A 27,305-nucleotide genomic window follows, 5' to 3' on the forward strand; every position below is an offset into this window, starting at 1 on the left:
GCGCCGCAGGGTCACTCCCCGCAATCCGCCGAGAACACGCCGCCAAGGTCGACACCAGGAACACCACACGTTCCACAGGCCGCACCAGCACGAGACATCTGCGCTCGCAGATCCGGCAGATCAGCAATATGTTTGGAATTTTATTTCATGAAACCATGACAGTGATTGGTGTCACAAACAAAGACTTGAAGGGTGTGTTGTGCAATGTGCTGTATCTACAGGTAGGTGTCAGTAGTACCTAGTGCATGCAATTCCATGCTAGCCTGACAAAGTGGGCATGCTTCTGTTACAATGCCGTTCATCTTGAGATATTGATGGATTGATGATGACGGAAGGGTGTCCTGACTGTTGACAATTGCGGAATGACGGATATATATATTTATATATATATATATATATATATATATATATATATACGGTGAAGTTAAAGCGCTATATGAAAAGCAGTCCATTTGCCATACAAGTTTGTAAACAGATTAATAGCATGTCTTTAAAGCACTGAATACTCAACTAGTGGAAGTAAAGAATGAGCATTAGTGTGAACGGTTTAACCTGCTCATGTATTCCAGTGAGCCTGTCATGTCTAATCACACTCCAGAGTGTGTGGGACTGGATAAGCAGTATGTTCTTAAGCTAGCCTACCTATTCAAACAGGGTGACAGTAACATACTGTCTGTCTACTTAACGCCAGTATTACAGTATCACTCTTTTCATATATAAAATACTTTTATCACATCATGTAAAATGGAGTTTGGGCAACTATATTTGAATCTAAAGATTCTTTTCTTGACAACGATGCTGTTCAAATGGGGTGAGTAGAGGCAACTTGCATGTATTTTTGTATTGTTTCTTGCGTATAACCCTCACTTACAAACATACAATGTAGTCATTCGATTTTTCTTTTTAACGACAATAAGATTTGTATTTATATTGCAAGAATAATACCATCTGTAATCCTATCTGTACGCCTTGGATTTGGTTTTCTTAGCTTGTATGTATTAACAATATTGCTCAATGCTTATTATAATAAGTGGTGGCAGTATCTAATAAGTATGAACTTGGGCTTTGGAACCAGAGGCTCATGGTTGCTTACGCTACTAGCCCACTTACTGACTACTGTCAAGTTGCCCAGGAGCAATGCACCAACCCCAAATATTAAGCCTTGGCATTCTCCGTTTGTTGTTGTTTTTTAAATCATCGGAATTCCATGAAGATAAATGTACATTCTTCATTGTCTCTGGACTGAAAATGTTTAAAAAATAATAATAACAATAAATAAAATGATCTACGGCGTGGCATCATAGTGATGGAGTATTTTCTGTGTGAGCTGATGCCTCCCTGGCGAGATGTTTTGAAATTACCCTACAGCGAATGGCAGACCTAGGACATGTTGCATGCATTATGTTTCGCAGTAGAACTGGGGAATTTTCCCTCTGGGGAAAACACTCACACGCACGCACATGCACATACACATTCTCACTTACATACAACAACAACAACAACAACAAAATATATATATATATATATAAAAAAATAGAGAGCAATGATGATGACATGTCAAATCGGTAAAATTACCGAATGAACAATACTGAGCTCTAAAAAAAAAAAGAAAGGAAAAAAAAGAACTGGGGAATTTTCTGCATTCTCCTTGTCAGGACGAGAGAATGTGATCAGGGACATGGAAGATGCGATGAGCCAAAATGCCAAAGAGAAGTAGTCAAGCTGGCGTTCACGCCACCATGCAGGCAGACTTCAAACTCAATTCGCCAAGGCTGTTGGTGTCAATGTATTATTTGGTCAGCTTTATTTTGCCTTAGCGTATGTGGCGTGTGTTTGCGGCCTCCTTGACATGTTTGAATGATGGCGCTGTGTCATCCCAGTTCGCACGTACACACACACGCAGTGACGCACACACACTGAGACGGAACTTAATCGTTAACATACATCTTTTTGTTTTGGTGGAAGAAGCAACTCTTTTCAAGTCAAAGGGCTCAAGTCATTGTTGTTAAAGTCCAAGCCGAGTTGCAAGTCTTTTAAAAAAATTTCAAGTTGAGTCTAAAGTCGTCAAATTCATGACTCGAGTCCAAGTCACATGGCTCAAGTTCACACCTCTGCCTACTAGTATTGGTTATCTGTGTGCTATGCCATCATCAATTATCCTCAGATCTCAGGTTAACCAAAACTCCCATTTGAAACAAAACACCTCAGTCATGAACATATAGATTTTCGACATCCGTTTCATGTACTACAAATCTTGTGTTGGATTAATAAATACTTGGCAGCAATGAGCAATGGTTCAGGAAGCCAAGTGTCGTTAGCACCGTAGAATCCACTAACGTCATGAAACCTGAGAATTTGCTCTACCCGCCCCGCTGCAATATGATTGGCTGCAGCCTCGCTGGAAGGATATGACGTACATGAGGCGCCATAATGGATTAGCGCTCATAAAGGGAGAAAAAAAAAGAGTTGCGTTAAAGGACCGAACGGAATGGGGACGGACTAAACCAAAACACTTTAACCGATCAGACTTAACTGTTTTCAAAAACTCTTCCAGCCCTAACATATATATATATATATATATATATATATATATATATATATATATATATATATATATATATATACATATATATACATATATATATATATATATGTATATATATACAGTGCTGCTCAAAGATTTTTTGTACAACATATTAAAATAACCTAATAAAATGTTTAGTCATACCCCAATCTACAATGCTGACATTGAAAATAATGGACTTGAACAAAAGGAATGATAATATCAGCATTCATTATTGAGCAAAAGTTGTTGATTTAAGAAAAACTCATGGGTGCAAAAGTATGTGAACCTCTCACTTAATCAGACATTGCACCTTATTCAAACTTCATCCAAACACTTTTTTAAGTGACTTATTAGTCTTTCATATTTACTTTGGGGGATTTTTGCTACTCTTCCTTGCAAAATGCAGCCAATTGAGATAGGTTGGATGGGCATCTAGCATAAACTGCCCGCTTCAGGTCCCGCCACAGTATTTTGAAAGAATTTTAACTGGGCACATCCAGAAAATGAATCTTGTTTTTCTCCAGCCATTCCTTGGTTGTATTGCTGGAATGCTTTGGATTTTTTCTCATGTTGCATTATCCATCGTCTACCAGGCTGGAACGACTTCAGATTATGATCCAGGATTTCACAATATTCCTCTGAAATCATGATTCCCTGGACTATGTGGAGTTGTCCAGGTCCTGAGGATGAAAAGCACGCCCAGAACATTCTCACCACCCTGCTTCACTGTAGGGAGAATGTTCTTTTGCTGGTATGCAGTGTTGACTTTTCACCAAACATGACTTTTTTGGGCTCATCTGTCCACAGAAGGGACTTCCTAAAAGTTTCAGTGTTGTCCAGGTACTCGCTGGCAAAATTGAGATGGGCAGCTTTGCTTTTTTTTTTTGTGAGCAGAGGCTTATACCTAGCAAGCCTTCCATGAAAGCCTTGTCGATTGACTTTTCTTGTTTGTTGAAGCATGCACATGTGTACCAGATGCAGCAAAAGAGGTCTGCAAATCCCTTGATGTGATGTTCGAGTTGGCTTTTTACCTGAATTATCGTTCTTGCTGATACTTTAGAAGGTGAAGTAAAATGTTTCTTTGTTTTCCCGTGTTCATGATGTTGATTATCAAAACAGACAATGAGATCGGTGAATTCAGGCTTTCCTTAAGGATTTATTTTCATAAGCTTATGGACAGAGGAGAATGCAGCCAAGCGGCGCCATTTTCTTTCCCATCTGTAACGCTCCTCCCATGAGCCGGTCACTAATATCCTTCAGTCCTTCTTAAAGTCCCTCCCCTTCTTCTTCCACCAAGCCATTCCTCCCCTCCCTCTGTTCTCAGTGTTTTTCCTTTCCTGCCCCCACGCAGTCACAAGATAAAGATTGATGTTGTTTTCAGAGCCAGACGGGATGGCACCAACCCCGCCCTGCTCAACCGGTTGTGAATTACAAAGGAACAGATGGTTTGATTGATGTGTAACAGAGCCAGACTCCCTGGTACTAATAGTGAGATAAGGAGCAGGAAGAATGTTCACACTCATCAGTCTCTGTTGAGTTAGTTAAACACAGTTATAACTAAAATCAAAACAGTTATAATTAAATTGAAACAGAAGATTCACTTCAATCCCTATCTTGGACTCGAAAGAGTCCAAAATAAAAAGAAATATTAAAAAACATTTCACAGAAAAATTCCAGCGGGGATCTTCATCGTCGCAAACGGCTGGCGCAACATTAAGCAAGGGTTGTGTGGGGAGAGTAGACATTATCATTAGAATACGAAGCGGAAGCATGCAATAATGAAACATCCCTTTAGCAGGAGAGGAGGTAGTGTAGCAGACATATGGCATTAAAAAACAATTTGATTCATTAAAAGATTGTTCAGTGAAATAAGCATATCATATATGGGGCTTAACACAATGTGTTGTGTTTATGTTCAAGAAAGAGTGTCGCGATGCAGTAGCAGATGGAGGCGTGTTCCTGCTTTGAAGCCATCTCGTGATGAAGTTCTTTGTTGTGAAGGGTGTTGTTATTAATCCATACTTTTGCGTGTCCAATAAACCAACTGGTGAGATGAGAAATGAACAGAGTTTCCTGCGCAGGATAATTCTTAGAGGAGATCTCCTGTTACACCATTGAATCAAACTCCGACAGGTTTTGATCAACAATGCACCCCCTTCTTTCGAAGGGCCAGCCTTTTATTACAATTCAGTCTCCAAGCAGAATATCTCTCCCTTCATGAATGAGCAAATGTGTTATACAGTTGAAGGACATGTCAAACAACAGAACTCTTAGCGCAGCTGCAGCTGTATTCGTCTCTAGCCAAAATATGTATATTTTCAAGGCACTTTTCGTATTCTTCTCCATAACAAAATCTCACTTATCATTTGACCCAAAAGCACCAATGACCGTGACTAATGGAAAAGCAAAGCAAGTTCTGTTCAAGACCACAATGTACGTGTACAAAATAAAAACAAGAAATTCTGGACCAATCAGTGTATAGCAAAATCAAGGGCGAAAATATGTTTTCGCACAAAGTGATGAGAAGGAACTTTTTTAGACTAAATAATATGGTCCCAGCTTTAAACCCAGAGCATACGAGGTCAACATCATGTGCCCTGCTCAGGACACAAGACACTTTGACAAACTTAAAATGAAGAATTAAAATGTTCATGATCAGTAACAATAGTTAATATATGAAATTAGGTATTAAAAATGTTATAATATCTTTCAGTCCGCCCTTTGGGCTTACGTAAACACTAAGCCCAATAACTAAATATTTAAACATTTTTACCAAAGGATTCCCGCGGGATTTTCATCATCGCAATGGCAGGTGCAACATAGGAAGAGGAAAAATGAAAACATTCTTTTTAGCAGGAGAGGAGGTCAGTCATATGTCAAAACAATGTGATTCATTAAAAGATTTTTTGTTTTTTTCTCAGTAAAATAGGCATATCATATATGAAGACAGTGTGTTGTGATTATGTTAAAAAATTGTAGCGGGGGATTTCAGGAATAGAAAATTGGCATGGCAGTCAGTATGAGAAAGAGTGTCATTATGTACGTGCAATTGGAGATGCGATTGAAGACTTGTTGTCGTTTGGGCTAGGGAAGTTTTGTTGCTTGCGTTTTTTTTTTGTTTTTTTTGGGGGTTTTTTCAAACAGAGTCCTTCAGCTTTGCGATTGGCTGGCAACCTGTTCAGGTTGCACTTTGCTTCCTGCCCGAAGCCAGTTGGGATAGGCTCCAGTACCCTCACAATCCTTGTGAGGACAAGTGGTCAAGGGAATGGATGGATGGATCCTTCAGCTTTTTTAGAACCCACATCAACTGCCAGAGATGATCACCGGGCCCAAGGTGTGACTCATTCTTTGTGGAACGCCCCGGAAAAGGGACACATTCCTCCTCTCTCCATTGGGTAATCCTCAGCTCGTCTGGTGGAAACTGGAAGCAGTTGAATGGCCTCTCGGCTGGCACGTCTGGTCACTGGAGCAGCTGGCTGGTCTCTCTGTTGATTCCCGGTGGTGGCTGGCTCCTGAAGGTGGGGGTTGAGTAGAAGGCGGACCTCCGGCTGGTCTAATAGGCAAGATGTGGAACCAGGTGCCCCGTGGACTGGACTAGATTGACCTTTTCATCACCTCATCTGGGTGCAAAATATTTTCATTTAGTCACTAATAAACATTTATTCACATCCCTTCTTTTTGAAAGAGCATTTTGGTAGTGTTATATAGTTAGGAGTTAGTAAATGTTAGTAAAGTTCTGTAGGCCTCTCCTGTGGGAAAAAATTCTGTTTGTTGTGACATTCAATTAGGATCCAGCCTTTGGCTGACTTTAATGACCTGAGCACATTCTTAAATGCAAAAAATGAAAATCTTTAGCCAGTTCAAATCTGACGAGGCCAATTTTGTTTACAGAATGTAATAATTCTTGGAATGTTTTATTATAATATTTATTGTTATATATATAGCATGGATGTGCTTCCGGCCATTAAATAAATGCAACTTTCGTCAACAAATAAAATCAAAAAATAACATCTAACCCCAGGGGCCCCAGGGGAAAAATAGAAATAGAAATGGAACATATTCACCTTATTTTCGCCGTCTCTGCCAAAACTTACTCCTTCTCCATGGTCAAGGAAATCCCCAATTGTCCTCCTGTAAAATTCATTCTCACGGACTATCTATAATTATCGCATTAAGACTAACTTTTAATTTTAAATGTATTTATTTATCATGGACTGTTTGTGTCCTTCGCGACGATATACCCAGACCAACCAATAATTCCCCCATCTGAAAAAGATCGCTTTAGAGAATTTTTCAGACTAATATATAAAGTTTTGCAGTAAATAAATTTTGCTTGCTTTTAGTTTAGAAAGAGGGGAACATTTTACATTTAACCAGCAAATTTGACAATGCGTCCCAAGCAACTGTTTAAATTTCAAAAGAGAATTCGGGAAAACACTAGAAGACCAAACTTAAAAAAGTAAAATATAATAATTAAGATTGAAATAAATTGTATCTTGGGCAGCACGGTGGCTGACTGGTTAGCATGTCCGCCTCCCAGTGCAGAGGACGTGAGATCGAGTCCGGGCTTCGGCCTTCCTGGGTGGAGTTTGCATGTTCTCCCCGTGCTTGCGTGGGTTTTCACCGGGTACTCCGGTTTCCTCCCACATTCCAAAGACATGCATGGCAGGTTAATTGAACTCTCCAAATTGTCCATAGGTGTGATTGTGAGTATGGTTGTTCGTCTCTGTGTGCCCTGCGATTGGCTGGCAACCAGTTCAGGGTGTACCCCGCCTACTGCCCGAAGCCAGCTGGGATAGGCTCCAGCACCCCCGCGACCCTAGTGAGGAAAAGCGGTCAAGAAAATGGATGGATGGATGGATAAATTGTATCTTATCTGTATTCATATTTAGCTGTTTTCAATTTCTGAAACCAGACGAAATTTACCTGTATTATCTTTTGTGCTATAAAAATATTGTAGCTTATGCCAATGAATTTTACAAAGAATCTCAGTTTTCAGCCAATTCATCAATTATTATTAATACATAAAGTTGCCCTTAGTTTTAATGTTACCATTAAGCTTGCCAGTCCCCCTTGTTGATGTTTGTCCAAAAAGCTGACTGTTTTTAAAATAGACAGAGATAAACAAATCAGATCAAATCAAAATAGACATCAAACGTTTTTAAAATGTAATAAATCTGTGTGTATATAGTGTTGTCAATCAGTTCATTATATTTACGAAATGTTTTACTGTAAATGTTATCACCTTATATCTGTCAAAAATAGAGTGCAGTGTAAACAGTCAGTATCACATCATATGGTCTGGTATCACAAATTCAAGGAAAGCATTGTTTGTGGGGTTGAGTCACCATCGTAGTGGACAGTTCTGGACGCAGGAATGCTTTAAGGACGCTTGTGCAGAGCATATGGAGCAGTTTTTCATAGGACAGTTCGTGCGGAGCATTGTGTGCATTGGAGCAGTTTTTCTTTTATCACATTTGTATATGATGGCACAGTCATTGTGGCAACAGGTGGCGCCAGGAACCTCCCCTCTCCATCAGGTATTGGCAGGATGTTTTGTGATGATGGCTGCATCACGCCCCTCTGATGGTGGTGGCAGTTGCAGTTTCTTTGTGGGTGGGGGGGTTTTAAAGAGGTCTGTGTCCCGCCAGTTGACTTTGTTCCGAAATAATGACCCCTGACCAATAATCCTCACTCGACTGAAAACATAAAATCTGCCCCAACAGTATTTAGGTTATAACATGTCAGTAAATATTAAAAACAAAAACTTCCTTTATTAAAAAATTTAAAAAAAAAAAAAAAAAAAAATTGAGAAAGGGGAAGAAAATAATATTTTTTTTAACTAAAAAAAATAAAAATAATAATAATAATAATTAAAACAATGAAAGTTTACAATTTTAAATAATTGCTAATTATATGTCAATATTTGTTATGGTTTACAATATTTAATTTAATATGTTTTGCATACCTTCATAAATAATACTTAGGATAAGATAGGACAGATATACTCTAACAATTTACAAATATAGTTAATTAATAAGTGTGTAGTTTTCAATTAATGTTTTCTCAATGGAGGCCGCAGCCCGTAAAGTCAGCCTTTGGTCAAACGTCAAAGCAGGAATGATTTTTAATTACATAGCACCTCAAATTATGTCAAAAATGTGATTCTTCCAGATAGCTTCCCCAGTCTGTTTGTAATGAGACTTCAAATGTCGAATTCAAAGGTTAAATATATTCAGGAGAGATTAAAATTATTTTCTATTTATAAACATGGGAGAAAAAAAATAAATTAAAAAAAAACTCCTTTTAAATTATAATTAACACATTACTACATTAGGACCGGAATATGGCACTTTGGTGGGACCCCAATTGTCTGCGTTAAATAATTGAACGACATTATATAAATTGTTGCCGTAACTGATTTTATAAGCCCCTTACATAAATTTCTTAAGCACTAATGTTGAATACTTAAACTGGCTTCACGAGTGCAAATACGTCATATTTAAAATTATGTTTGCTATAAAACGAACGAATATTAATACACAAATAGCATAGAGAGGTATAGTTTTAAGATATTATAAAATTTAGATGCATATCTTATGCTTATAGAACATAAATAACTTGGATGGCAATTAATGTGGAATAATTCTTTATATAGATGATTGTTTTTTCCCTTATGATTTTGTTTGTGCGCGAGAACATTGTTTAATAAATTTTAAATATCTTTTCAGAATCAGGAGACACACCCATTAAGGACAATTGGGGTCACCAACTGAAGGGTGTTGTTATTAATCCATACTTTTGCGTGTCCAATAAACCAACTGGTGAGATGAGAAATGAACAGAGTTTCCTGCGCAGGATAATTCTTAGAGGAGATCTCCTGTTACACCATTGAATCAAACTCCGACAGGTTTTGATCAACAATGCACCCCCTTCTTTCGAAGGGCCAGCCTTTTATTACAATTCAGTCTCCAAGCAGAATATCTCTCCCTTCATGAATGAGCAAATGTGTTATACAGTTGAAGGACATGTCAAACAACAGAACTCTTAGCGCAGCTGCAGCTGTATTCGTCTCTAGCCAAAATATGTATATTTTCAAGGCACTTTTCGTATTCTTCTCCATAACAAAATCTCACTTATCATTTGACCCAAAAGCACCAATGACCGTGACTAATGGAAAAGCAAAGCAAGTTCTGTTCAAGACCACAATGTACGTGTACAAAATAAAAACAAGAAATTCTGGACCAATCAGTGTATAGCAAAATCAAGGGCGAAAATATGTTTTCGCACAAAGTGATGAGAAGGAACTTTTTTAGACTAAATAATATGGTCCCAGCTTTAAACCCAGAGCATACGAGGTCAACATCATGTGCCCTGCTCAGGACACAAGACACTTTGACAAACTTAAAATGAAGAATTAAAATGTTCATGATCAGTAACAATAGTTAATATATGAAATTAGGTATTAAAAATGTTATAATATCTTTCAGTTGAATGAAAAGGGCGTTCGTCAGTGTTGTTTTGTTTTTGTTTTTTTAATGAAAAGGGCGTTGTCAGCTTCTTTCAGAACCCTGGTCAACTGCCAGAGATCCAAGGATTGGTCACTGGGATTATCTTCCCAAAATGTGACTCATTTGTGGAATGATGCCTTGAAAAAGGGCATCTGGACACTGGATCAGTAGACGTTGTTTTCCCGGTTGGGTCGTCAGGTGATGAGATTGATGAGCCTGGGACGGATCCGGCGGGCCGTGTAGACAAGATGTGGAACGATGTGGAATGATGTGGAACGATGTGTCCCCCTCTTTTGCAGTGAACTGCACCAGATTTACCTCTCCATCACCAGCTGGGTGCAGAACATTTTCCTTTGGTCACTTATAAACATACATATTCACAATCCTTTCTTTTTTGAAAGAGCATCTGGTAGTTTTTGTTAGTTGGGAGTTAGTAAATGTTAGTTGTTTAAGTTCTGTAGGTCTTGGAACGTGCTGTTGGATCCGGAAAAAGTTCTGTTTGTTGTGGCATTCAAACAGAATCCAGCCTTTGGCTGAGTATAATGACATTCGCACATTCATTAATACATCAATGAAAATCTTGTAGCCAATTCAAATTTGATGAGGCCAATTCTTTAATATTTCAATTTTTTCTTAAATCTGTCTTTGGGATTAGGGATAATATACTGAACCAAATGTGTTTTAATCCCAATGCCTTTTCTACAGTTTATATAGTTCTTGAAATGGGTTCCATTGTCTGATCAAATTTTTCCTAGGAAACCCATATGATGGTATATAATGATTAATCAAATGTTTTACCATGATATTTACTGTTGTAGATTGGCATGAATGTGTCTACAGCCATAAAAAAGGAATCTAACTATCACCAGCAAATGTCTGTATTCCTGACGCTGGTTTTATCATGTCAGTGAAAACCATAAAAAAAAAAAAAACATCTGACCCCAGAGCTATCACGTCCGGCCGTGAGCACCCTGGCGAGAGATTTATATATATGCATACTCTTATACCCTTTGTAAACACTGCAGTCCTGCAGTTCATTTTTAACAATTTGTCTCATGAAATGATGTCACCCAGGTGTGTAAATGTCTCAATGTTTCTTCCACACCTAAATGGCATATTCCATGGGCTCTAGAAATTAGATTTTTCAATTGTTTCTGAAATGGAACATATTTACCTTCTTTTCGCCATATGCTTCATCTTGTTGTCTCCTCTGTAACTTACTTTTTTCCTGTCACAGCTTGATCACCTCCTGTGGATTATCACACCCAGACTGTGGAATTATAGTTAGTTGAAGTGTAGGTCGGTACTGTTGGATATTATTAACATTTAAATTCTTTATTTTCATATATTAACCATTGTTATACATTGTTAACATTTTAATTCTTTATATTAACCATGTTGAGAGGTTTTGTGGACGTGTAAAGCGGGTGGTGTTGAGCTCAGTATAATTTGACTTTAAGATGGGACATATTATTTGGTCTAGAAGTTCCTTCTCTGTGGGAAAACACATTTGGTCCTTGAGAACAGAATCTGTTTCGAACACGCACCCCGGACTCTGTTTTCGCCATCGCTCATGGAAAAGTACCCAGAGAGTATGTTTTGTCTACAAATGAAAGAGAGGCGGTCGGTTTTAACTATAAGAAGCCATTTTACACGCGGAAGAGGCACATTCGGCGCTCTGAATTCCACCTGTTAAGTGATGAAAAGGAGACTGTCACGATGTCCAGAGATCTCTGTTAGATTAAAATCATTTTTGCAAAGGTGTTTTTTCTTACATTAAATCTGTCTTCAAGTTTTGGAACACGCAAAGAGGACAAATATTTTTTATTCCTCTTCAGTACCACACAACCTTTTTTGCTATTTGATCTGCTAATTCGTCTACATTTATTTAATTCAACATGAACTGTCATGTGTGCACACCCTCCTTTGGAGTTGATACACACAGACAAACCAGTCGACTGCCCTCCTTTTGACAAAGATCCGCTTGACATTTGTCAGACAGTAGAGATAAGATCACCAAAGTAACAGCAGTGAACAGATGCAGCTTTAAAGAGGGGAAAACCAGAGACCTTGTGGCTCATAAATAAAGAGTATCAGATTGTGGCTATCAGCAAACAAAAGGAACCACAGGAGGCAGTTCCTGCCGAGCTAGCTACAGAAAGTCATAAAAGACAAAAGCCTTTGAGGCAGGCGATTATGATGTAAAATAGAGCCCTAGCCAGGTCAATGCAATTTAAATGAGCGTGAGCCGATGCAATTTGAGACACTGCAGTGTGAGGACTTTGGGTCAGGGAAAAAATAGAGTTAAGACGACCACATTAATCTATTTCAGGTCACAAATTACACGAAACTTCCAAATATCTGCCTTCTCAACGGGTAAAATAAATGTATTATAATCAGAGGCAAAAATATCACAATACTCCTACTTTAAGCAAACCGTAAATTATTCCTCAAATGCTAATCAACCCAACCACTTCTATAGAGTAGTGGGGCATGTAAAACACAACAGGGGAGACATTACAAAAACTAACATTCGTGGGATTCATGGATCACAGTGATGTGAGGAAAATCAAAAAGTAACCAGCAAACTCGCTGTTGTTTGTTTCACTTCCATGGTGCCAATCCAGAAGCTGGTGCTCCAAAAAGAAAGTAGATAAAATTTAGTAGACTAAACCCAATAAGCATCAAATAACGGGAAATAGAGTAATTAAGATTGAAATAAATTTTACCAATTATCCTATTTCAAATTCCCATATGTTGTTTTCAATTTCCTGAAATGCCTTGCTATAGAGCACATCTCCCTATCTGACACAGTACAGAGTGCAATGCATACAAACAGTCACCACATCATAAGACCTGAAGCAAATCCCAGGTGACCAGAGAGCCTTGAGCCAACAACTGGAGTCAATATCCATTTATGCCCAGCAGATGTAAGCAGCTGCGCAGGGCAATGTTCAAAGCGCACTGAGGTGTCACTGAAAATTCCAGGATAAGTTCATCAAGGCAGCAGTGATGAGAATTTGAGATGTCTGCTCAAAAGATTGACTGGACAGTTATGCGCAACCAAAAACAATGCAAAAGAGTCTGTGAACAGTCACTGTTCGTGTGGATACACGGTGTACCATCATTGTTGCTGTCTGCGGCCGCTTTTCCCCTCGAATGTAGCCACGTGCAGTTTGCCGGCCACTCTTTACACCAACCAGACGCAGCAGGTCGCTGTCTGCAATCGTGGGCCCAATGACCAGGCCGTTCAGCACATGTTGGGCCACCCAAAAATACCTTGGCCAATGATTGTACCTGCTTAATACATTATACACTCGTAATCGACAGAGGGAGATGAGATCACAGTAAGAGACTTCCTGCTTTAAAAAAAAAAAAATATATATATATATATATATATATATATACATATATATTACACTATAGCAAGTAGTATTTCTATATTTTCGTATTTGTCTACCTTAGACTCTTTTTCATTACATGTCACCTCAAATTATGTTTAAAATGTGACAACCACCGGTCAACGTCAGCATGGGGAAGTTCCTTCCAAGGACTGTGCTTAAGTCTCGGGAATGCTCCTCAAAATGGCTGACACCAGATTCTGGATTGAAACTCAGAGAGGGAAAACAAAGGTTAAATAATTTTCTCGCCTACGAGCCGAATTATCAGGGAGGAAAGAGGAAAAACTAAACAATAAATTTTTAATTTTTTTTTTATAAAAAAAACAACAACATTTTTTATTATTTTTTTTATTCAACTATAAAAGCAGACCTAATTATGTAAAAGAATACGGATAGCACCTGCTCCTAACATCTGTTCCCTAACAGCTTTCTGCACTGCTTGAAGCCAACTGGCACCATCAGATTTGCATCAGATGAGTCTTGCATACCCCCACGCTCATTTCAATATCAATCAGCGGGGTGCCTGACACAAAGTATTACAAGCCTCCTTTAAGACAACAGCTCAACCCCCTCCCTTAATCCCCCAGTCCTATGTTGAATCAAGAAGGGAGAGGTAGGAAGAGATAAGACTTTTACAGCCTCATATTTTAGTTAAATTCTGGCACATTGATGTGGCACCAGATCTGTCCTTTAGACCTTAGACCTGATGACCTGAAACTCTGACAGCACGTTACGGAAAACCTGTTTTTCATTATTCCTATCTCTCACGCACACCCCCATTGGAGACAATGGGAGAAAAGAAAAAAAATACTTATCACCCTTCACAATCCTGACACAATATGGAAAACCTGTTTTACCACTTTCCTATTCGAAAGGCAAGCGCCATTATCACACCAGTCTTATCTCTCACACAAATCTGGAGACTACGGATAAATTCTTCTCCACAACACGCTCTCCTTTCCTTTTTATTATTTTTTATTTTTATAACAGACAACAATAGAACAAGCCTTTTTTCATATCTCTCATAGACAACACCAAACATACAGTTGAAGACATTGAGGAGAAAAAATACAAATATCCATACATACATTCTCATCCACTCACTCTCCCAGTTCTAATCTCAATCCACCAGAGTAGCCCCCACCTTTTTCATTTTCAGTTCTCACCCAATTTATTCAACAATTCATTCTCAACTTCTCAACCTTTTGCAGGCACATACAAACGCACACATACACACACACTAACTAGAAAAATCCCCATAACAATCACACAATTTACCCTGGCCATTTTATAACAAAGAAGATTCCCTTTAATTCACACACGCACGCACACACATATCATAACACGGGGTCAAACCACACAGTATCACAGTCATATTCACCTTCCATTACTGACTCTCCATTACTTACTCCCTCATTTATTATGGGACAGGCACATATTGTTATTCTACCTAGGACAGTGGTTTATTATGGGACTGCTTTGCGTAGCAAGCAGCACATATTACTATCCTACAGAAAGGGGTTTATTGTTGCGTAAATTATTATTATATCATCTTCCACCGATTTTTCCGCTTAAATGCGGCCCGTACCGTAGATCGCACCGGGACAAATGAGGTATCAAACGATGCGGCTCGATCGGACTTGGTGCGGCATTATTTTTCTAGGAATTCCCATTTACCATGGCGACGCAATACCCCAAAAACTACCCCAAAAAGTGCCATAGGAATGAATGGGAAATGGAAAGACAAAATCACACACCTAAAGCACCTTTTTCCAAGACACGCTGCGACCGATACGAATTTTAGCTCATTTTGTAGGAATTTTTCCCATCTTTAGCTCAGTGTCGAAATCTTTTTTAAGGAATGAAAGCGCTCCCCTCTGTGCGGGTTCAAAGACAGTGAGTGAATTCGGCGTCTACCGCCACTCTGTTGACCAATTAACTTTAGAGTGGCGGGAAAAAAGAAAAGTCTACTTCTATTTGCAAAAGTTTCACTTCAACTCGTCACCATGGCCACAATCTTTGCTCACTAGACGTCAAATTCTCACATTTTTTAGTCACGAGTGTCTTCTTTCAGACAAACTAACTTTCATTTGGCTAAGGTGTCATTTAGTACCTTTATTTTCCCTTTAAGCTCGGACAAGTCGGACCAACTCGCCTATCTCTGCGATGTTAATTTCAGGCGCCTTCCTCTCTCCATTTCTGATAAATCATAAGTTTTCAACCTGCTCTCATTTGGTCATTTTTGATCCGATTAAAAAAATGAGAACATGCTCGTGTTCCCCAAACCCTTGTCGTTCTAACGAGCCATTTCTTGAATCTGTATCTTGAAGAGTTAAGTCGTGGGAGGCTCTTCTTTGAGGTGTGCGTCTCTCATTCAATCTCAATGCAATGTGGGTGCGTGACGTCACTTCAACTCGTCACCATGGCCACAATCTTTGCTCACTAGACATCAAATTCTAACATTTTGTAGTCACGAGTGTCTTCTTTCAGACAAACTAACTTTTATTTGGCTGAGGTGTCATTTAGTACCTTTATTTTCACCTTAAGCAAGAGAAGTCGGACTATTTCGCCTGTCTTTTAAATGTTAATTTCAGGCGCCTTTCTCTCTCCATTTCTGATAAATCATAAGTTTTCAACCTGCTCTCATTTGGTCATTTTTTATCCGATTAAGAAAATGAGAACATGCTCGTGTTCCCCAAACCCTTGCCGTTCTAACGAGTCATTTCTTGAATCTATATCTTTAACCGTTAAGTCGTGAGAGGCTTTTGTTGAAGGGGTACTTCTCTCATGCAATCTCAATGGAATGTGGGGTGCGTGACGGCTCCAAGTCAAAAATGGGTGTGCGCTCTTAAAGTGACAGTGACATATTTTTAGATTATGGTTAACTTCCACATTTCTTGACCGATTCCAGTCATTTAAATTTTAAACTGTTCAGCTCATATACATTTTTTGAAATACATTTTCAGGGACAGTGAGATACTTTTAGTTGATGTTAATTATGGTTAACTTCCACATTTCTTGAGCGATTCCAGTGGTTTAAATTTTAAACTGTTCAGCTCATTACCAAAGAGTCAGCAGTCCCATTCAAAATTTCCGCGGGAATTTTTCTAGTTATTTTATCATACTTCCACGATTTTTCCGCAAAAATGCGGCCCGTACCGTAGATCGCACCGGCACAAATGAGTTATCAAACAATGCGGCTCGATCTGACTCGCTGCGCTACTATTTTTCTAAGAATTCCCAGTTACCATGGCGACGCAAACCCCCCAAAAGTCCCCCCAAAAATCCCATTGGGAATGAATGGGAAAAGGGAAGACAAAATCACATCAAGCACCTTTTTCCAAGACACGCTGCGCGCGCATACGTTATCCGACCGATACGAATTTTAGCTCATTTTGTAGGAATTTTTCCTATCTTTAGCTCAGTGTCGAAATCTTTTTTAAGGAATGAAAGCTCTCCCCCCTGTACGGGTTCAAAGACAGTGAGCAAACAACAGACAAATAGCCTTCTCCCATTGTTGTCTATTGTGTTGGTTAGAGTGGACTAATTAGCCATCCAGTGCCGGGAACCAAATAATGCATTTGAAAAAATTTCACTTCAACTCGTCACCATGGCCACAATCTTTTCTCACTAGACGTCAAATTCTCACATTTTGTAGTCACGAGTGTCTTCTTTCAGACAAACTAATTTTTATTTGGCTAAGGTGTCATTTAGTACCTTAATTTTCAACTTAAGCGCGGAGAAGTCGGACGAACGCGGCCATCTCTTCCATGTTAATTTCGGCGCCTTTTTCCTCTTCATTTCTGATAAATCATACGTTTTCAACCTGCTCTCATTTGGTCATTTTTCATCCGATTAAAAAAATGAAAACATGCTCGCGTTCCCCAAACCCTTGCCGTTCTAACGAGCCATTTCTGGAATCTGCAACTTGAACCGTTAAGTCGTTAGAAGCTTTTGTTCGTGGTGTGCGTATCTCATACAATATCAATAGAATGTGGGCGCGTGAATTCAAATGTTTCCAACAAGTTCTAATCAAATGTGCGTGAATGTGCATTTTTATTAAAGGGACAGTGTGATACTTTTCCTTTGTTGAATATGGTTAACTTCCTCATTTCTTGACCGATTTCAATCGTTCAGCTCATTTAAATAAAAAATAAAAAAATACATTTAAAAAAATAACATACACGAGATTATTATTATTATTTTTTAAAGGCAATGGAATGGACTGCTATTTAAATAGTGCTTTTTTTTAGCTATACTGCCTGGTCTCTCACGTCTGCATAGCAACCGCCTCAGCTAATCTTCTCGCTCATCTCAACTCAACCCCATTTTTTTCTTGGTGTACTCAAAGGCTTGGCCTATGTACGGGCGGCCATCCTATTAAACCTATTAAAAAATCCCATACCCTTCACCTAAACCGAACACTTCAGAATCCAGCCAGAGTCGTGGGGCCGTCAGGAGACCCGAAGAACAATGCGTATTTTAAACTTTACCATCTGTTCACTCAGATCTCATGTACAATTTAGTTAAATTTAGCTGGCGAAAACCGTCGCAGAGTTCTCCACAGACAGGAATCCATTTTCAACGAGGATAATTTGTCCTCTTACCGTACAATTAATTTGGCGCCAGGAGTCCTGACCGTCCAAAACTCTGCAACCTGCAACGTCGAACGGCGAACCTCGAACGTCGGGCGTCAGCATTCTCCGTTTGTTGTTGTTGTTGTTGTTGTTTTTTAAATCATCGGAATTCCATGAAGATAAATGTACATTCTTCATTGTCTCTGGACTGAAAATGTTTAAAAAAGAATAATAATAACTAGAAAAATTCCCGCGGAAATTTTGAATGGGACTGCTGACTCTTGCAAGGTGGAAAGCATGCGCTGAACCGTTTGCCAAATGTTGGTGTACTTTACCTCTCAATCTGTGTCAAACCACTTTTCTAGGGTGGATATTGATACGTGCTTCGCAAGCAACAGCAGTCCCATAATAAGTATTGTTTGTAGTTTTAGTAATTTTAATAGTAGTAAAATGTCCAAGATGGCCGCCGACCCAGGTGGGCGAGGGGGAGAGAGTCCTTGGCGTACCTAATCAATTGGCCAAGATGGCCGCCGAACCGGGGGTGGGCGAGGGGGAGAGAGTCCTAGAAGTACCTAAATAATTGGCCAAGATGGCCGCCGCATCGGGCGGGCCCCGGTATCCGGGGGGCGAGCCCCGCCGGGGTCCCGGTGGGGTGGGTGGGGGATTGGTGGGCGGATGCGCCTCCAACCCCCCCGCCCGCTTGGGGGGGGGCCCAGCTGGTCGCTCCTCTTAACTCACGGCACTAGTTTTGCACAATACATTTTAGGGCACATAACACACTTTGGGGGGAGTGGGGTAGGGTGGAGACACCGTCTCCGCCCTGCAGCTCCCCTCCAATTTTAATGCACCACACAACTGGGGGGGGGGGCATCGGTTGGGGCGGGCCGCAGCATAGAGCAGTGCTGCGGTCACCTGTCCCCCCGAGCCCTCCCCCCCATTAATTTCTTTTAATGCACCACATACGCTCCTTGACATGCCTGGGAGGCGGGTGGATCAGAGCAGAGGGGGATATCATTTCCCTCGTCGTCTTTTGGCCCCGTCCTTTGGCGCTGCCGCGGCCTGGGGGGCCCTGAGGTGTTGCGCTTGCTCTGTCCTGGCGGGGGTCGACGGCTCCCCTCTTTGGTGGAGATTTTCATGCATGCCAGATCCACCACACCAGCATCTATCGAAACTCAGACACAATTTGTTTCTCCCTCAGGTCATTGATTCGGTGGAGGCGGGTGTCTGTGGATCTCACTCTGCTTCGTCTGTCCTTTCTACCTTTCCTCAGTTTCTCCTTCGGGCCCTTGAGGTCTCCCTGATTTGTTGGAATTTAGATGTTTCTGGGGTTGGTGAAGGACTCTGGTTAGTGGCCCGGTGGGTGGTGTCTGGTCGGTGCTGGGCTTCGCTTTTCTTTCTTTTCTTTGGTCTCTCTTCGGGTCTCCTGGTGGCCCCACGACTCTGGCTGGATTTTGAAGTGTTCGGTTTAGGTGATCGGTATGGGAATTCTTTTTTTTTTTTTACACGCACGCACGCACACACACACACACACACATACCCCAAAAAAAAATTTAAAAAAAAAGGGACAACAATGATGATGACATGTCAAATGATCAATACTGAGCTCTCCCCGAAAAAAAAAAAAAAAAAAAAAAAAGAGATTGAATGAGAGGCGCACACCTCAAAGAAGAGCCTCCCACGACTTAACGGTTCAAGATACAGATTCAAGAAATGGCTCGTTAGAACGGCAAGGGTTTGGGGAACACGAGCATGTTCTCATTTTTTTAATCGGATGAAAAATGACCAAATGAGAGCAGGTTGAAAACTTATGATTTATCCGAAATGAAGAGGAAAAAGTCGCCCAAATTAACATGGGAGAGATAGGCGAGAGAGTCCAACTTCTACTCGCTTAAAGGGAAAATAAAGGTACTAAATGACACCTTAGCCAAATAAAAGTTAGTTTGTCTGAAAGAAGACACTCGTGACTACAAAATGTGAGAATTTGACGTCTAGTGAGAAAAGATTGTGGCCATGGTGACGAGTTGAAGTGAAATTTTTTCAAATACATTATTTGGTTCCCGGCACTGGATGGCTAATTAGCAGTGTGTGAGAAAGCTAATTCAGTCACTGTCTTTGAACCCGCACAGGGGGAAGAGCTTTCATTCCTTAAAAAAGATTTCGACACTGAGCTAAAGATGGGAAAAATTCCTACAAAATGAGCTAAAATTCGTATCGGTCGGATAACGGATGCGCGCGCAGCGTGTCTTGGAAAAAGGTGCTTGATGTGTGATTTTGTCTTCCCTTTTCCAATTCATTCCCAATGGGGAGTTAATTTGGGAGTTTTTTGGGAATAGCGTCGCCATGGTAACTGGGAATTCTTAGAAAAATAATAGCGCAGCGAGTCAGATCGAGCCGCATCGTTTGTTACCTCATTTGTGCCGGTGCGATGTACGGTACAGGCCGCATTTTAGTGGAAAAATCGCTGGAATAATAAAAAATAAAAACTAGAAAAATTCCCGCGGAAATTTTGAATGGGACTGCTGAACAGTTTAAAATTTAAACGTCTGGAATCGGTCAAGAAATGTGGAAGTTAACCATAATCAACATCAACTAAAAGTATCTCACTGGCCCTTTAAGAAAAATGCACTTTTCACGCACACACATTTGACTTGGAGACGTCACTCACCCACATTCCATTGAGATTGCATGAGAGAAGCACCCCTTGAACAAAAGCCTCTCACGACTTAACGGTTAAAGATACAGATTCAAGAAATGGCTCGTTAGAACGGCAAGGGTTTGGGGAACACGAGCATGTTCTCATTTTCTTAATCGGATAAAAAATGACCAAATGAGAGCAGGTTGAAAACTTATGATTTATCAGAAATGGAGAGAGGAAGTCGCCTGAAATTAACATGGCAGAGATAGGCGAGTTGGTCCGACTTGTCCGAGCTTAAAGGGAAAATAAAGGTACTAAATGACACCTTAGCCAAATGAAAGTTACGAGTTGACGAGTTGAAGTGAAACTTTTGCAAATAGAAGTAGACTTTTCTTTTTTCCCCGTCACTCTAAAGTTAATTGGTCAACAGAGTGGCGGTAGAAGCCTAATTCACTCACTGTCTTTGAACCCGCACAGAGGGGAGAGCTTTCATTCCTTAAAAAAGATTTCGACACTGAGCTAAAGATGGGAAAAATTCCTACAAAATGAGCTAAAATTCGTATCGGTCGGATAACGTTTGCGCGCGCAGCGTGTCTTGGAAAAAGGTGCTTTAGGTGTGTGATTTTGTCTTTCCATTTCCCATTCATTCCTATGGCACTTTTTGGGGTAGTTTTTGGGGTATTGCGTCGCCATGGTAAGTGGGAATTCCTAGAAAAATAATGCCGCACCGAGTCCGATCGAGCCGCATCGTTTGATACCTCATTTGTCCCGGTGCGATCTACGGTACGGGCCGCATTTTAGCGGAAAAATCGCTGGAAGATGATATAATAACTAGAAAAATTCCCGCGGAAATTTTGAATGGGACTGCTGACTCTTGTAAATGAGCTGAACAGTTTAAAACTTAAAAGACTGGAATCGCTCAAGAAATGTGGAAGTTAACCATAATCAACATCAACTAAAAGTATCTTACTGTCCATAAAAAAATGTAAATGAGCTGAACAGTTTAAAATTTAAACGACTGGAATCGGTCAAGAAATGTGGAAGTTGACTATAATCAACATCAACTAAAAGTATCTTACTGTCCCTTTAAGAAACATGCACATTCACGCACGCACATTTGACTTGGAGACGTCACGCGCCCCACATTCCATTGAGATTGCATGAGAGAAGCACCCCTTGAACAAAAGCCTCTCACGACTTAACGGTTGAAGATACAGATTCAAGAAATGGCTCGGATAATAATAATTTACGCAACAATAAACCCCTTTCTGTAGGATAGTAATATGTGCTGCTTGCTACGCAAAGCAGTCCCATAATAATAATAAGAAGCCCATTTTTCTAGGAATAGTAATATGTGCTGCTTGCTACGCTCAGCAGTCCCATAATAATAAACCACTGTCCTAGGTAGAATAACAATATGTGCCTGCTTGCTTCGCAAGCAGTCCCATAATAAAAACTAGAAAAATTCCCGCGGAAATTTTGAATGGGACTGCTGACTCTTTGGTAATGAGCTGAACAGTTTAAAATTTAAACCACTGGAATCGGTCAAGAAATGTGGAAGTTAACCATAATCAATATCAACTAAAAGTGTCTCACTGTCCCTGAACATGTATTTAAAAAAGTGTAAATGAGCTGAACAGTTTAAAATTTAAATGACTGGAATCGGTCAAGAAATGTGGCAGTTAATAGTACTTAATAACTAAATTCTCACAGTTGTCAGATTATTCTATTAACTGGACAAAATCAACACTTCTACCTATTACAGAAAATTCATGGAACCCTGCAAGCCAGGACCCACATTACTCATTTCCTATAGGTAATTTAAAATACTTAGGCATAAAAATCTCACCTAAATTAACTGATTTAATTCATTTAAATTTTTCTCCACTTCTGGATAACATTCATAGTGACTTGGAACGCTGGAATAATCTTCCTATTTCTTTAATAGGACGAATAGCCACCGTTAAAATGAAAGTTTTACCTAAAATAAACTATTTTTTCTCAATGATTCCATTTAAACCTACGGCTAAATGGTTCCAGTTGTTGGACTCAGCCGTTACAAAATTTTACTGGAAAAAAAAAAGAAGCAAAGATTAGTCTATCTACTCTTCAGAAAAGTAAATCCAAAGGTGGCCTAGAGGCACCAAATTTTATGTACTACTATATAGCTAACCAGCTACAATATATCGTTCTATGGGCACAACCCAACAGAGATACTAACTGTTGGCTGGAACTAGAACAGAAGGATTGTAATAACCTCAATGGGCCTCTCCGACTCCGACATTTGTCTCCAGTGTTTACAAAACACTACAGACACTTATTTTCATGCTTTATGGTTATGCACCCCGGTTATGTATTTCTGGACTAAAGTCTTAGAAAAACTTTCCGCTATCTTGGACTATAGGATACCTTTATCTCCAAACTTGTGTTTGCTAGGTGACCTAACAACAACTGACCTACCACATAAACAATTTCAATCTACACTTGTAGCCCTTACTATCGCTAAAAAAACAATTCTTGTTAACTGGAAAAATAAACAAACTCTGAATATCGACCAATGGTCTAACCTCCTCATAAATCACATTTTAATGGAAAAAATATCGGCCTCAAATAAAAAACAAATATCAAAATTCATAGAAATATGGTCTACGTATATAGAATATTTTAACCTAATTCTGGTTATTTAATTCTGCCTGTTAGCGAGAGCCACCACATCGTGATAACTTACATTGATGTCTCTGCATTTGGCAGTTTGTTACTAATGGTTGTGTTTTTATAGTCAGGAACCCAGTTGCTGCCAACAGGATCGAACAGATTCACCTCCAATGGGCACTAAAGGCTAATATTCGGATTCACTGCATGCCAGGGGACTAACGCTACAGGTGCTGTCCCCCCTGGCTGGGCGTGGGCGGGTCTGCCCCTCTGTTGGCTGCTGGGTGGCGGCTGCGTCTTGGTCGTTCCCTGGGTCTCGTGGTGGGTGCTGTGTTGCGGGGCTCTCCCTGGTGTCCGGGGCGGCGCCGCCCCGGCGCGGTCCGTCGCTCTGGGTCCGGCGACGCGGGTCGGGGCCTGTGGGCCGCCGGGGTGCCCCGTGGTTCCCTCTCCCCTCCCCCTTCCTCCCCCTTGCTTCCTCTCCCTCTTCACCTCTCCCCGCCCGTCCTCCGCCTCCCTGTCCCTTCTCCCTCGTCGCCCTTCCTCCTCCTCTCCCCCTCTCTCTGCGGCCCTGCTGCTGCCTCCTGCCCTTCCTGTCGTCTCCTTCCCCCGTCCCCTCCCCCTCCCCTGTCCGCCCTCCTCCCCCTCCCCCTCCCCTAGGCCGGGGGTTCCGTCCGTGGCCCGGGTCTCGGCGCTCCGGGGGCCGGGGGAGTGGGCGGGATTGGTGTTGTGCCCGCCCCGCTCCGGTGGGCCTCCGGGCACTTCGGGCGGGCCCCGGTATCCGGGGGGCAAGCCCCGCCGGGGTCCCGGTGGGGTGGGTGGGGGTTTTGGTGGGCGGGTGCGCCTCCCCCCCCCCCCCGCCTGGTTGGGGGGGGCCCAGCTGGTCGCTCCTCTTAACTCACTGCACTAGTTTTGCACAATACATTTTAGGGCACATAACACACTTTGGGGGGGAGTGGGGTGGGGTGGAGGAGACACCGTCTCCGCCCTGCAGCTCCCCTCCAAATTTTAATGCACCACACAACTGGGGGGGGGCATCGGTTGGGGCGGCCGCGGTATGAAGCAGTGTTGCGGTCGCCTGTCCGTGTGCACCCCCCCCCCCCATTAATTTATTTTAATGCACCACATACGCTCATTGACATGCCTGGGGGGCGGATGGATCGGAGCAGGGGGGGATATCATTTCCCTCTGCTCCGGTTCACCTGCCCCCAATTTTAATGCACCACACACACACACTTAAGTATATACACTGGGTGGGGTCACACACACGGTTTAGGGGTAGAGTTCGCCAGTCGGCGAGCTGGCGAACTTAGTAACAGGGTTAGTTTTTCACTTAGATCGTTGGGGTGACGACCGGGGCCTCTCCCCGCTGGGCCTGGGGTTCGGGGATGCCGCCCGTCCTCCGGTGCCCCCATCTCCCCTTCTGCCCCTGGTGTTCCGTCCCTCCGCGTGGTGGGGTGGGCGCGGGTGCCCTCTCCGCTCCGCTGCCCGGCCCCCTCTTCGGCGCGGATGCCTGGGTGCGGTGTGTCCCCGGGGTCTGGGGCTGGGGGGCTGTCGGTTGGTGGGGGTGGGGGCGGGGGGCGGGGGCGGCTTGGTTGGTGGGGGGGTGGTGGTGGGGGTGCCGGGGTGGGGGGTGATGGGGTGGGGAGGGTGTCTGGGGATTTGGGGACCTGGGGGCGGTTGGGGCTGGGTTGGGGTGGGTGGCGGGGGTGGGGGGGGCGGGGGGTTCGCGGGGGTTGTGGGCCGGTGGGGTGCCTGGTGGGCCTGCAGTGCCCCGTCCTGCTGCGTTGGGTTGGGGGCGCGGGCCGCGTTGGGGTGGGGGGCGCTCCTGCTCCGGGGTTTGCTCTCCGGCCGGTGGCCCCTGCGGGGCCCGGGGGTCGTCCTTTGGCGCGGCCGCGGCCTGGGGGTTCCTGAGGTGTTGCGCTTGCTCTGTCCTGGCGGGAGTCGACGGCTCCCCTCTTTGGTGGAGATTTTCATGCATGCTAGATCCACCACACCAGCATCTATCGAGACTCAGACACAACTTGTTTCTCCCTCAGGTCATTGATTCGGTGGAGGCTGGTGTCTGTGGATCTCACTCTGCTTCGTCTGTCCTTTCTACCTTTCCTCAGTTTCTCCTTTGGGCCCTTGAGGTTTCCCTGATTTGTTGGAGTTTGGATGTCTTTGGGGTTGGTGAAGGTTAGTGGCCCGGTGGGTGGTGTCTGGTCGGTGCTGGGCTTCGCTTTTCTTTCTTTTCTTTGGTCCCCCTTTGGGTCTCCTGGCGGCCCCACGACTCTGGCTGGATTTTGAAGTGTTCGGTTTAGGTGAACGGTATGGGAATTCTTATTTATTTCTATTTTTTTTCGCACGCACGCACGCACACACACACACGCACGCACACACGCACAAACACACATACAAAAAAAAAAAAAAAAAGGGAGAACAATGATGATGACATTTCAAATGATCAATACTGAGATCTCCCAAGAAAAGAAAAAAAAAAAAAAAAGAAATGTGGCAGTTAACCATAATCTAAAAATATGTCACTGTCACTTTAAGAACTCATACCCATTTTTGACTTGGAGCAGTCACGCGCCCCAGATTCCATTGAGATTGTTTGAGAGAAGCACCCCTTCAACAAAAGCCTCTCACGACTTAACGGTTGAAGATACAGATTCAAGAAATGACTCGTTAGAACAGCAAGGGTTTGGGGAACACGAGCATGTTCTCATTTTCTTAATCGGATAAAAAATGACCAAATGAGAGCAGGTTGAAAACTTATGATTTATCAGAAATGGAGAGAGGAAGGCTCCTGAAATTAACATGTAAAAGACAGGCAAATTAGTACGACTTCTCTTGCTTAAGGTGAAAATAAGTCTGAGTCGAGTCTGACTCGAATCCAAGTCACATGACTCGAGTCTGACTCGAGTCCAAGTCACATGACTCAAGTTCACACCTCTGCCTACTAGTATTGGTTATCTGTGTGCTATGCCATCATCAATTATCCTCAGATCTCAGGTTAAACAAAACTCCCATTTGAAACAAAACATCTCAGTCATGAACATATAGATTTTCGACATCCATTTCATGTACTACAAATCTTGTGTTGGATTAATAAAGATTTGGCAGCGATGAGCAATGGTTCAGGAAGCCAAGTGTCGTTTGCACCGTAGAATACACTAGCGTCATGAAACCTGAGAATTCGCTCTACCCGCCCCGCTGCAATATGATTGGCTGCAGCCTCGCTGGAAGGATATGACGTACATATAACTAAAATCAAAACAGTTATAATTAAATTGAAACAGAAGATTCACTTCAACGGCCATCCTCTTCGAGGCTGTATTGTAGTCATTTTCAGTGTTCTTGAGTTGCAGATGATCTGCTTTACAGTGGAATGATGAAGCTCAATTTTTTCTAGATGACTTTATAGCTTTTCTCAGACAGATGTGCTGTCACTACCCACTTTCTGAGGTCCCCTGAGATTTCTCTTCCTCTCATATATATATATCTATATCTATATATCTATATCTATATCTATATATCTATATATATCTCTCTCTATATATATATATATATGCAGGCTTGGGGAGTAACGGAATACATGTACCGCCGTTACGTAGTCAGATTGCAATTTTTTTTAACTGTATTCCATTACAGTTACAGGAAAAAAAACATGTAATCAGATTACAGGTACATTTATTAAAAATGGGGATTACTTCGAGAGATTACAATTTAGACGATGAGTGCAAAAGAGGGCGAGAGAGAGTGAGACAGATTAAGAGAGAGAGAGAGAAAGAGAGAGAGAGAGTGCACGCCCGCGCTAGTGGGACCGTTGCTACATGTCGGGGAGGTGGGAACGAACTGACTAGTCGTGTCATCCACACACGGACAGTTTGAAAAAGCTTCACAGACGGGAGGAGGAAATAGCGACCGGTATTCACTGGATTTTACTCAGAGTGAAAGTTTGAGCTGAGAGTCCAGCGGCAT

General features: G+C 41.8%; 1 protein-coding gene across 22 annotated transcripts in view; it reads left to right on the plus strand.

Annotated features, from left to right (window-relative positions):
* The first annotated feature begins 612 nt into the window (after window positions 1-612).
* crb2a (crumbs cell polarity complex component 2a) overlaps window positions 613-27,305 on the plus strand; it is a 142,165-nt gene continuing 115,472 nt past the window's right edge. For 21 of the 22 annotated variants that reach the window (XR_013296663.1, XR_013296667.1, XR_013296675.1 and 18 more), the window contains exon 1: window positions 613-811. Coding sequence is in view for 7 of the 22 variants with exons in the window: in XM_077586032.1 (XP_077442158.1) it covers window positions 745-811 (67 nt within the window). In the remaining 15 variants the exon portion in view is untranslated. Of the gene's footprint in view, window positions 812-3,206; window positions 3,318-27,305 lie in introns of those variants that run through there. The other variant, XM_077586034.1, reaches the window with a different exon arrangement.

The sequence above is a fragment of the Vanacampus margaritifer genome, chromosome 14, assembly GCF_051991255.1.
Source record: "Vanacampus margaritifer isolate UIUO_Vmar chromosome 14, RoL_Vmar_1.0, whole genome shotgun sequence".
NCBI lineage: Eukaryota > Metazoa > Chordata > Actinopteri > Syngnathiformes > Syngnathidae > Vanacampus > Vanacampus margaritifer.